This window comes from Hordeum vulgare, chromosome 4H, assembly GCF_904849725.1.
Source record: "Hordeum vulgare subsp. vulgare chromosome 4H, MorexV3_pseudomolecules_assembly, whole genome shotgun sequence".
NCBI classification, from domain to species: Eukaryota; Viridiplantae; Streptophyta; class Magnoliopsida; order Poales; family Poaceae; genus Hordeum; species Hordeum vulgare.
Window position 1 is genome coordinate 9,610,263 of NC_058521.1, and position 13,168 is coordinate 9,623,430.

The 13,168-nt window shown below is 44.4% G+C and overlaps 1 protein-coding gene across 1 annotated transcript; it reads right to left on the bottom strand.

Moving 5' to 3' along the window:
* Positions 1-11,458: 11,458 nt before the first annotated feature.
* Positions 11,459-12,286, bottom strand: LOC123450173 (pollen allergen Phl p 5.0101-like). Its single transcript, XM_045127557.1, has one exon. It carries the CDS (start codon positions 12,284-12,286, stop codon positions 11,459-11,461), a length of 828 nt encoding a protein of 275 aa, XP_044983492.1.
* Positions 12,287-13,168: the final 882 nt, after the last annotated feature.

The window sequence follows — 13,168 nt, forward strand, 5'->3', positions numbered from 1 at the left end:
CCCCATGCAGTCAGCGCCCGAGGGGAGATCTTTTGGATCTCAACGTCAGACTCAGATCCCTGGAGGCGGGACGCCGGAACTCCGTTGACCCCTCTAGGCGCCGGGGAGGGATCCCCGCTAGACGCCTCTGCGGGAGCCATCCAAATCTGTACTCAAGTAGTATAACATTACTCATTCTCTGAGTGATATCCAGTGACCATGGTAGCTGATCCTTCCCTCCATACAAATAATGACAGTGACCTAGCTGCGTTGCTAGCCTTCAAAGCACAGTGCTCCGATCCTCTTGGAATTCTTGGTAGGAACTGGAGCACTGGTACTCCCTCTTTCTCTTCTGGTTGTTGTCTCCTATTCTTTCCCTTCCTTCCTTTCTTTTTCTGATGTGGTAGTGGTGTGATATTTGCGCCCTTCATTTTTTCCCACTCAAGTACATCCTTGCAAGGCATAATAACATGCTCATATGCCTTGCAGTATGTCTCTATAGAATAACAGGAGTTGACTCTTGATTCTGGAGACGTGAAAATCTCTCCCATTTTTAGGAGTGACCGTTAGGGCGATCTCTGGGGCGACTAGTTCGTCTCAGATGGGCGCCGTCGGCGCCGCCGACACCGATGGTCACCGGCAAGTCGGAGGTAGGTTCTGGGCATTGGCTGACGACGATGACGAACAGCCAGATGACGCAGGCCAAGATCAGCTAGAGGTACCTTCGCCATCTCCATCAGACCTTATATGTGAATCACTGCAGCTAGGATATACCGAAGAAGAACTGGCACACACAATCGACAGCGTCATCCCTCCTATTGATCATGCATGGTCTGGGCTAGGAGATGATGCCGACGACAAGGTAGAGGTTCTAAGAAGAATAGTTCATCGACGAACATCAGCGTTCACGGTTCGACCATGGAAAGGACCTTTGCCGAAGGTACGACTACCTGCTCTTACACTTGCAGATTTTATCGATTCATGGAAGACTGTACCATTTAGAAAAAAGAACAATAGAGCTCTGTCGATGGCGCGACCGCCGGTGGCATGTTCGACCCAGGCGGATCTCGGGACCGGGAGTTCAGGAGAAAGCGTTTGAATTCTCTGATAGGCCAATCTGGGCCATTAATTAATTTCAAAGGGCCCGTGACAGCTGGGTATACGGCCCAGCTGTGCACGGTTGATAGCCCTAAATCCCGATCAGATACGCCAACATGTGATCACGATCAACAAAAGGAACTGGGAACCAGGGTTCGCTAGGGAATAACAGATCACGATAAACAAAAGGAACTGGAAACCAATGTTCGCCAGGGAAAAATAGATCGCTTTGTCTCGCCTCTTCCGTCGTCGCCTGGGTTCCCGTCGAGAACGGGACGAGCGCGCCGGGTGCAAGCGCTTCGCCCTCCGTCGGGGATGGCTGCAAGAGGATCAGGCCAGCCACCGATTGTTGCACCCTATGAACCTAAGCAAACTGCACCGGTTCAGGGAACAGAGCCCGCGAAGCACACAGATGAGGATCGTGCTGCGTCTGTTGGTGGTTCAAAAGATGGTCACGGCCGTGGTGGTGGTCCACCTAAGCCTGCACGAGGTGCTGGTTATAACCGTGGAGGTGCTGGATACCAGGGATATAGAAATTTTGGACCGCAATGGAACGATAGCTTCAATGGTCAAGGTGGTGGACGTGGACAGTGGAACGCCGGAGGGGGTGGTGCTAATCAATGTCACCGGCCCTTCCAACCTCCGGAAGGAAATTTTGTTGAAGGTGTTAGAGGATCAAACTATCGTCCGCGTGGAAGGGGTGGACTGTGCACCTTTGGACGAAACAATCTGATGCCGAAGTGGAAGGAGGTTACACCTACGGCAAATGATGGGGCTGCAGGTAATAAACCTAACTCTGTTGAGATCATTGCACCTAAATCGGTAGAGGATAGAGATGCAGTGCGTGCCAATAAAGCAGCTCGAAAGAAGGAAAAACTGGCATGCTACAGATGCGGAGTTCTTGGACACTTCGTAGTAGATTGTACCACTGAGATATGTGATATCTGCCAGAAACCAGGGCATGATGATGCTACATGTCCACTACTTTCAGTTCCTAAGCCGGTGATTAATATTTATGGTGTATGTCAAAGCAAGCTTATGTTCTTTGAGACACCAAGATCCTCATCAGTCTTAGTTCCGCCTCGCCTTGAGAGTTCCAGAACGGGACTAGTAAAGGTCACAAACGGAACACTGACTGCAGAACAAGTTTCTCAACAGCTGAAAAGGCTTGTGTCTGAGACATACCAGTGGGCACCAGATAAGGTAGATGACCAAAGTTTTCAAGTAGAGTTCCCAAGAAGAGAGAATCTTCAACGGTTGCTTGCATTTGGGGTCAGCAAAGTCAGTGATAGCAAATGCTTACTTGAGTTTGAGGAGTGTAAGAAACCGGAACCACAGGGTACACGGTTAAAGAAGGTTTGGATTAGATTTTCAGGAATACCAGAGATCCTTCTTAATGACTTCCTTATTGTATGGAGTCTAGGGTCTTTGATTGGTAAGACAGATAAGGTGGATATGCCTTTTACTCGAAAACGGGGTATAGCGAGGGTGTGTGTGTTGGTCCTTGATGTTGAGTACATATCGGATTACGCACCATGGCCTTACGATGGAATTCACTATGACCTGGATGTAGAGGTCGAGGTGGAGGCTCAAAAGCAATCACATGACGGTGATATTCATATGGAAGATGGTGATGATCGAGATAAGGACCGGGGAGATGCCGAGGAGGATCAGTCCGACATGTCTAACCACAATGCAAAACCACAATCATCCTCTGCCAAGGATAATTCACTTAACAGCACAGGGACCCCCTCCTCTTCAGTGTCACCTATGGTTACTTTACGGCTTGGATCTTTTGAGATGCCTACGCCAACTACACTATGGACGGAAGCATGCATGGAGGAGGAAGTAATACCAGGTATCGAGGAAGAGATACCACGTGAAGGAAACAATACCTCTCCACTGATGCGTTTGTCACACTTGGAGGTGCTGACCACGCCAATTAGTTCAATCAAACTTCATAGGGAGGATGAGCAACTGAGCCTGAAACAGACATCCGTGCCTACGATGTGTAATCAGGAGGTACATCGGGGTGACATGCAATTTTTGAAGCATAATGATGCTTCGGCTGGGATGATGGGAAACAGCAGCAATGAGGTAAGAAGTACAAGCCAATATTCTCACGTTGTGTCCCAGGGTGACATGCAATATACGAAGCAAGATGCTTCGGCTAGTCTAATGGGAAACAGCAGCGACATAAGAAGTACAACCAGCCATTATAATAAAGTTGTGTCCTAGGGGGACATGCAAGCCATGCAGCAAAACGGTGCTTCAGCTGGGCTGATGAGTAACAACAACAACGTAAATGCTGATTCTGATGGACCGAATGGACAAATTACAAGGTTTGAATCTTGCTTGCTGAAACAGAAGCAGCAAGGCACTAGAATTGCAATACCGGAACAGGTTCAGGCACCTTCATCTGGGCAGGACAAGGTTGCTGTTGATTGTGAGGTAACAGGACGGAAACATACATCTATATCTTCACACGATGTGATTTCTTTTGGAGGAATTCCAGATCCTTCTTGCGGAGATTTACGGTTCAGTCAACGTATCCAGGAGCAGCCGGATGCCGATGACATGTTACTAGCGCGTGCCATGAGGGCAGCAAAGCTTCGAGATGTCGAGGCAGCTACAGGTATGCAAATTGATCATAATGCTTCAATACTTCATTTTACAGAGTCTGAGATTATACAAAATGCTAGCGACATAGGAATTACTATGGGTTCTTCTAGCAAACAATTAGCCAAAACTATTAATGATATTCTTGATATAGAAACAGATATAACTATAGAGTTTATTCAAAATCTTGCATCGGTGAAGCCTATGAATGAAAAAGATATTAATGAATTAGGAGGAGTAGAATTACAAAAAGTATGTCAAAGTTTATTACACATAGACGGAGAGGAAGAGGAGGGGGATGGTACGGGATTGGAGGCGTATACGGCCTCTTTAATTCCTGGTACGCATTCACCATCAATTAACCAAGAAGGTATCACTCAAATGATTCTGGAAAAACCAAAGCGACCTTGGAAAAGGAAGGTTTTTCCCGAATCAGCGGTTAGGAGAAGTGCCAGAGTGAAACAAAAGAAAAAATTCCATGATGATATATGAAAGGAATATTCTGGAATAGCAGAGGTCTAGCAGACTTGGCTAAAAGAAGGTTCCTTAGAGACAAATCGATAGAATATAAACTAGATTTTATGGCTCTACAAGAGACTGGTAGAGATAATTTTACGCCTCAATTTTTAAATGCATTATCAGGAGGGGTTGAGTTTGACTGGCACTGTTTGCCACCAAGGGGTAGATCTGGAGGAATCTTACTTGGTGTCAAATGTGAGACATTGGAGGTGATGAGTGTGGTTTAAGGCGAGTTTACCGTTAAGTTTCGAGTGAGATCGAAACTTGATGGGTTCAGATGGGCTTTGATAGCCGTATATGGTGCAGCTCAACCAGAACTAAAACCTGATTTCCTTGCTGATCTAGTAAGAATTTGTGGAGAAGAAACAATCCCAATAATGGTGGGGGGAGATTTCAATATAATCAGGAGGACTCAGGAAAAAAATAACGATAACTATGATGAACGATGGTCACTCATGTTTAGTATGGTTATTGAGAGTCTCGATCTGAGGGAGATTGACCTCACTGGTAGACAATTTCATGGGCGAACTCTCTACCGGTACCAACATATGAGAAGTTGGACCGAGTACTAACTAGTGTCGAGTGGGAACAGAAGTATCCCTTTGTCATAGTATGGACATTACAGAGAGCCATCTCAGATCACACACCACTCATGGTTGACTCAGGGGAGGCCAATCATGTAGGTAATAAAAATGTCTTCTCATTTGAATTAAGTTGGTTCAAACGAGAAGGCTTCATGGATCTCATAGCTCGTGAATGGACTAGAAAAGTTGGCGGCTCTACGAATATTGAAAGATGGTAGAACAAAATAAGACATCTTCGCCAATTTCTGAGAGGATGGGCGAAAAATCAGAGTGGTATTTATAAAATAGAAAAAGAAAAACTAACTCGTCTGGTTGATGATTTAGACATCAAAGACGAGTCGGCACAGTTAAACAGGACAGATAGGAATAATAAGATAAATGCTGAAAGAGAGTTGCAAAAATTGTTAAGAGAAGAGGAAATGAAATGGGCACAAAGAGCTAAGGTCAACAAGGTAGTTCATGGAGATGATAATACTAAATTCTTTCACATGATTGCAAATGGCAAGCATATAAAGAAAAAAAAATTCAACTGGAGCAAGATGAAGGAACAATAGTAGGTCATGAAAACTTAAAATTATACATATATGAATATTACAAGAAATTATTTGGACCTTCAAAAGAGACGCTGGTCTCACTGGATGAGAGCTTGAATCATGATATACCTCAACTAAATGCAGATGAGAATGAGGTTTTATCTGCTCCCTTTACAGAGAAGGAGGTTTATGATTCAATAGCACAAATGAAACGTAATAAGGCACCGGGACCAGATGGGTTCCCAGCAGAATTTGATAAAAACTGTTGGCATATTATTAAAGGTGATCTCATGCCTATGTTACAAGATTTATTCGAGGGCCAGTTGCAGCTTTTCCACCTTAACTTTGGAACAATTACGTTGTTGCCAAAAAAGGTGGAAGCAACACGCATTGAACAGTTTAGACCAATTTGTCTGCTAAATGTGAGCTTCAAAATTTTCACAAAGGTTGGCACAAATAGATTGACGAAGATAGCACATTCTGTAGTCCAACCGACACAGACGGCGTTTATGCCTGGGAGACATATCCTTGAGGGGGTTGTCGTTCTTCATGAAACGTTGCACGAAATCCATACAAAGAAATTAGATGGAATTATCTTTAAAGTAGATTTCGAAAAGTCTTACGATAAGGTAAATTGGTCATTCCTTCAACAGGCCTTACGAATGAAAGGTTTTAATGAAAGGTGGAGAGATCAGATTGATGCTTCCATACAGAAAGGGAGTGTGGCTGTTAAAGTAAACGATGACATAGGTCATTATTTTCAAACACATAAAGGATTAAGACAGGGGGACTCAATGTCCCCAGTATTATTCAACATAGTTGCTAATATGTTGACAATACTCATTACGCGAGCCAAAGATAAGGGCCAAGTTGGTGGACTTATTCCACACCTTGTAGATGGGGGTGTGTCTATATTACAATATGCGGATGATACAATTCTTTTTCTAGAACACGATATGGCTAAAGCAAGGAACATGAAATTATTATTGTGTCTATTTGAACAACTATCAGGGCTCAAAATTAACTTTAACAAAAGCGAAATCTTATGCTTTGGAAAGGCAAAAGAAGAGCAACACGCGTATAGACAGCTATTTGGTTGTGAACTAGGATCACTTCCGTTTAGCTACCTCGGAATACCTATTCATCATAGGCGCCTCACAAATAAAGAATGGAAATGTATCGAAGAAAGATTTGAGAAAAAATTAAGTTGCTCGAAGGGCAAACTAATGTCATATGGAGGGAGGCTTGTCTTAATTAACTCCGTGTTAACAAGTTTACCTATGTTTCTGTTGTCTTTCTTTGAAATACCAGTAGGGGTATGAAAAAGACTAGACTTTTACAGATCTCGGTTTTTCTGGCAAAGTGATGAAGCTAGGAAGAAATACAGATTAGCTCGGTGGGATATTATATGCTCTCCTAAAGATCAGGGGGGTTTGGGCATTGAGAATCTAGAAGTGAAAAACAAATGCTTGCTTAGCAAATGGCTATATAGATTATCTACAGAATCTGAAGGAATGTGGATTCAGATAATTCAAAACAAATACCTAAATTCTAAAACTTTAGCTCAGGTTACAGCTCGACTAAATGACTCCCCATTTTGGAAAGGGCTAATGAAGATAAAGATGATTTTTTACCAGAGGGTAAAATTTATAGTTGGTAATGGTGCCTCAACAAGGTTTTGGGAAGACACTTGGCTTGGGGACACACCACTTGCACTTCAATACCCAATGTTATATAATATAGTACAACGTAAAGAGAATTATGTATCCACGGTACTACAATCTGCACTGCTTAATATACAGTTCATGCGGGCTTTAGTAGGAGCTTGTTGGGATGCATGGTTGCATTTGGTTGAAAGAATCATGCAGGTGCATTTATCTGAACAATCAGATAGTATTAGGTGGATTTTAACTAAGAATGGAGTATTCTCAGTCAAGTCCATGTATTCACATCTGATAAATACAGGAATTTTACCAACATTTGTACCTATTTGGAGGATCAAGGTACCCCTCAGAATTAAAATATTTATGTGGTTTATACACAAAGGGGTCATACTAACCAAAGATAACTTACTTAAGCGCAGTTGGAGAGGAAGGCCTAACTGTTGCTATTGTGAGCAAAATGAAACAATTAGACACCTTTTCATAGAATGCCCTCTTGCAAAATTGCTATGAAGAACTATTCAAATAGCTTTTAATATCAGCCCACCTACATGTGTTGGTTCAATATTTACGACGTGGCTAAATGGAGTTGACGTTAAAATATTGAAACTTATCGGTGTTGGGATATGTGCTTTGTTTTGGGCAATATGGAATACCAGAAATGACATGATCTTTAATGGCAAGAACTTCAACAATTTTTTGCAGGTTATATACAGAGCAACGTCTTGGATCCGTACGTGGTCGTTACTCAGTCATGCGGAGTACAGGGATCTTATGGATATTGGGTGCAACCGATGGGAGATGGCCGCACGGGTTATCTTCAACCGATTTGGATGGCGTGCTAATAATAGACTACATGCATAGGCATCGTAGTCTAAGTTTAGATACGTCGGATGTGGCATATTTTTACTATTTCATTCATGCTTTCTTTTACACTTTGGGCTTTTTGAGCTCTTTGGATCTGAGATACTATTTTATTTATCTTTAATAATATGGTTGCATGCATCGATTGATGCAGAGGCCGGGGGCTCGTTTCCTCCTTATAAAAAAAGCAAGGGATACCTGACAAATCCCATCTTCTACAACTACACTTCTCCAATCTGGTGTCCACACTAAAATCTATACCTCTATCATTTACTACAAAGATTCCTTTTCGAGCTGGTGCAGCTAGCCAAGTTCTTGCAAGCTCCACATTCTTATCCAACTTCTTTCTTATTTTTGGACATATTGTACCATGCCACTTCAAAGTCTCTTGTTGTTTTGCATAATTCCTTCCCATATTCTGGCCCTTAATCCTCTGGCACATGCTAATGAGGGGCATCTCCCTTGCCTCCAAGATGTATCTGTTGAACACCTCACAATTGTTATTCAACAATACATCACACTTTGGGAACTCATTTTGGAAGGCCCTAACCCATGTATGAGGATCCAACTCCTCTAACCAATCATGGGCTTCTTTGTTCAGTACCAACATGTGGTTCATATTCTCCCTAAACCTCCCCTCTGTAGTGCTTCTGGCACATTTCCATAATTGATTCTTCAAGGCCTCACCTTTAAAGTTTTTGTTGAAATTCTGCCATAGGTGTCTCACACAAAATCGGTGTGGTGAATTCTTAAATAATTCTCTCACTTCCTTAATTAAACCCTGCAAAGGAGCAATGACATGTACACACAGAAGAGAACAAGAAAGATTTGTTAATTATAAATTCAATTGCTTGGAGTAGTCCATAAGTACTTACTTTCTGCTTGTCAGACATGATAGTCCAAAGATCTGTGCTATCAATCCCAAGGTCTTCCTTCAATGTAGTTAAAAACCACCTCGAAGCTTTTGTGTCTTCACTTTGCACCACAGCATGAGCCACAGGATATATGCAATCGTTGGGATCCATTCCTACCGCACTTAAAAGAACACCTCCATAGTGTGTCTTCAAATGGCAACCGTCGAGGAAAATAATAGGCCTACAGGCTGGTAAGAACCCTCTCTTGCATGCGTCAAATGAGAAATAGCATTTTTGAAACTACCCCTCATCGGAAAGTTCCACAAAGAATGTACTCCCAGGATTTGATCTCCTAAGCTCATTTGCATAGTCCCACAACATGCTATACTGCGCAATCTCATCTCCATATATCATATCAAATGCAATCTTCCTGGCTCTCCCTAACTTACCCCTTTTAATTGTCATGTTCCAATCTTCTTGCACAAAACCTGCTAGGCCCTTCAACATCATCTTCTCGCATGCCCTAATTTTGTCAACATACTTGTGAGCAATGTACCTGGCAGTAAATGCTGTAACTTGCCACTTCTTCTCACAATTGTGCACAACATTGAATGTCTTGACCATGATTGCATTTGTCATATTGTCCCAAGATGCATAGAGGTACCGCGGGCATCCCTTCTCACACTTTGCACCAAGCCTTCCTCTATCGTTCTTTGGAAATGTGATATTGACCCTTTCCTTACAACTATACTCTCTAATAGCCTTCCTCAAGAGCTCAACTGATCAGAACAACTGCCCAGCATGGAACTTGGGGGCATGCATGTCTGCTGGTGTGAAAGACTTGAAGTTGAATTTCATGTCTTCTTCATCTGAATCTGGAGCATCTAATGTATCATCTTCAGAGTTGCAATCTTCAACCACTTTCTTCCCTTTCTTGTCTTGCAAAGGGTGCAACCGCTCGTGTGCCAACTCATCATCCCCATCCTCCAAGTCATAGTCACTGTCAACAATTTCTGTAATGTAATCACTATCTGAATCACTATCACTATATTCTTCTGGCTCATCGTCTAACTTCTTTCGTCTAGGTCTCAATCTGACATGCACTTCTCCGTTGCTCTGAATTTCATTGCTTTCCTCGACAACACCACAAGATACCATGCTTTCATATGCATATTGCTTAGATTCTTGTTGGGACTGAAATCGGCAGGTAATTGAGACATTGGATTAGCCACTACATCATCACATGTTGCTCCTCCTGAAATGTGGCTATCCAAATGATCAAGGTAAATCATATAAAATATATGCCCTTGATTGATGCTTAGATACATCGAGTCTATGTCTGCATCGTTGGACAAAAGCCTTGCACCATCTTCATTAAGTTGACAGCCGGGGGGCAACCAATACATGTCAATTCTACCTTCCTTCTCATAACCAATGTCCTCAATTAAAGCTTCAAACATTTTACAGTAGGCAAACTCTATGTGACAGTAATCATAGCAGATTTTTTTTGCCATCCAAATAGGACCTATTCTGCCCACTTCCACAGAAAAATTCCTCCATGAATGATCTCCACAGTGAAGAAATCACATTCAGCCGCTGCAAAACAGAACACACACAAAATTCAGAATTTTGATCCAACAGAACCCAAACACTAGCACAATGAGCCCCTAATTCCTTCGAATCAATGTAGAAGTTAGATGATGCCTGCTAAATATTCAATACAACTCAAAATACACGGTTTGACCCAAAATCGCTCCTTTAATCTGATTGCACATACCGAACGTGCGCCGCCTCCTCTCTAGTCTCGAACGTGCGCCGCCTCCTCTCCTCCCGAGTCTCGACTGTTCGCCGCATCCTCTCCTCCCAACGCAAACCTCAAACGGCGGAAGGCACTCATCCCCGGCCATGGCGCTGCCATCGACTGCCGTCTTCTCGATCCTTCTTGCTTAATCTCAGAACCTCCTTACAATTCCTTCCTCCCAAATTAAATTCAATTTTACACCTAGGGTTTATGTTTCAGATAATTCTTACACAAACGGTACCAGCGACAGGATCCTTCATACAATCTATGGTTGATAGGTATGGCAAACCTCGATAGATTTTTCTAGTGTAATTCGCCCTAAACTTTGGCATCTACGTCTACCCTCTGTTGTTCACCAAACGATGCAGGGTGTGGTGATTGAGTTTTGATCTCTATACAATATATGGTTGATAGGTATGGCAAACCTCGATAGATTTTTCTAGTGTAATTCGCCCTAAACTTAATTTGGCATCTACGTACGTCTACCCTCTGTTGTTCACCAAACGATGCAGGGTGTGGTGATTGAGTTTTGATCTCTCTGTTACTCTGTAACCTGCGGGCAGGGATGGACAATGGAGGACGTACATCGCAGTCTCGTGGGAAACTAGTGTCGTCTGGCTCATGATGCATGGCAGGGTGAGGTGAGTATGATTTGTTCTATACTTTCTGAGCTATTTCAGTTTGATGAAATACCACATGGTGCCAACGTTTATTTGTGGTTAGTTGATTGTGTTTAAAAATATATTGAGCAACCTAGGTTTGTGCCTCAATAGTTTTGCTCTTTTAACACTAATATTTCATACGTAATAACATACTAAGCTTCAGATATATTAGTTCATTCCTCGTATATAAATTCCAAATTCTAGGGCCCCATTTTGTGTTCCGCTCGCTCTGGGCTCCAAATTCCTGGAGACGGCCCTGCGTGCGGTAGTAGGTAACGGTGAGCTCAGACGTTGTAGCCACCGACAGCGGTGACGGGAGTGGGAGTGGCGGTGGCGGCGGTGGGAGTGGCGGGGGCCGTGGCGGCAGCGGCCATGCCGAGGATGGTCTTGCTCAGGGCGGACTCAAAGACCAAGAGCTTGTCCTTGGGCGTGTTGGGAACAGTCGTGGCGTAGGCCTTCTGGACGCCGGACTCGAGCTCGGCGACGAATTTGTAGCGCTCGTATGATGCATCGCCTATGGTTTCCTTGATGGCCTTGTTGAAGGCGGACTTGAAGACGGCGAACTTGTCCTTGAACGGGGCAGCATCGGCGGCGGTGGCTGCAGTCCTAAAGGCAGCGTCGATCTGGTCGATGGCCTTCAGCTCACCGGCAGGGATCGCACCCTTAACTTCCTCGCCGGCGGGCTTGACACCATGGACCTCGAGGATGCCGGCGATGATGCGGAGCGACTCGCTGAGGATGGCCACGAAGGCGTTGTACTTAGCCTCAGGGGTAGTGCCCTTAGCAAAGTGGAAAGCCGTCAACTGAGCCAAGGCGATCCTGGTGGTGAAAGTGGCGTTGAGGCTGAATCCGCCGGTGACCCCCGCGACAGACCAGCCAAAGTTGAGGGTGAAGCTGGCCTGGAATATCTTGTATTTCTCCGCCGGAGGGGCCGCGGCTGCGGCCGCCACGGCCGCCTTGAAGGCGTTGTTGGCCTTGTCGACTAGCTTCTGCTCCTCGGTCATGGCGGCCGGGGCGTAGCTCGCTTCGGCAGCGTACGAGCTGGCTGGCCCCACCACAAGCACGAGGGCGATAGCCACCAAGAGCGTCACTGTGCACTCCTGCACTGCCATTGCTGCTGCTCTTGTCTTGCATGCGTTGGTTAGTTTGAGGTACGTAGGAGGAGAGACTGTCTTGTGCGTGTGGTGTGAGGATGAAGGGTCCAAATTAATTAGCAGCACGTACGGTGAGAGGCCAGGAGAGATTACCGCGCGCACCCAAATTAGTCATCTCTCCTCATGTCCCCTCTTTTTTTAGTTAGCCAAACTAATTATATACAAGTATCCATGTGAGCTCTTCATCCCATAAACCCCAATCAATTAGACCGCTAACTATTGTTTCACCTCGCGGGATAATAACCTTCCAATCCGAACTGGATAGGATCCTCTCCCCTTTACCAATCCTCCAAATATATTCCCACGATTGGAGGATGAAAGACCAAACATGATGCCATGGCCACGCGAAAGATGAACCTTTCTTAGGGGTAGACTGTAAGTGGTAACACATCATAGTTCAGGAACCTGACCTTGAGCGGTGCTAGCGACTTTAGTCCCATCTCGAATATGGAGGAGGCTTGGAGCTCCTTGTAAGGGAGAGTACCACACTCCCTTCAGGTCGGTCTTTTGGGATGTTATGGGCTCTTCGCTTGTACTGGAGTGTCCGATGCGCACAGAAAACGTGCTAACACATGTGAATGACGAACGTTTCTTAGGAGTAGATTGTAAGTTGTAACACATCATAGTTAGGTTAGGGTAGTACTTGGCTTTCCCAAAAAGGGTTTCCCCCCGCGTACAAAGATCATTGCTGGGGCGAACAGCACATCAAGCTCAAAAAACAAAAATAAAATGCCAACAACGTTAGCTCGACAAAGAGCTGATGATCCGCCACCGCTGCGCCTTCCGGAGACAAACCACCACAACCCGAGGCTTCGCTCCCCCGTCTCCTGGAAGCTCCGC

Excerpts from the sequence above, each read along its gene's own strand:
- LOC123450173 (XM_045127557.1), bottom strand. The coding sequence starts at position 12,286 with ATGGCAGTGCAGGAGTGCACAGTGACGCTCTTGGTGGCTATCGCCCTC.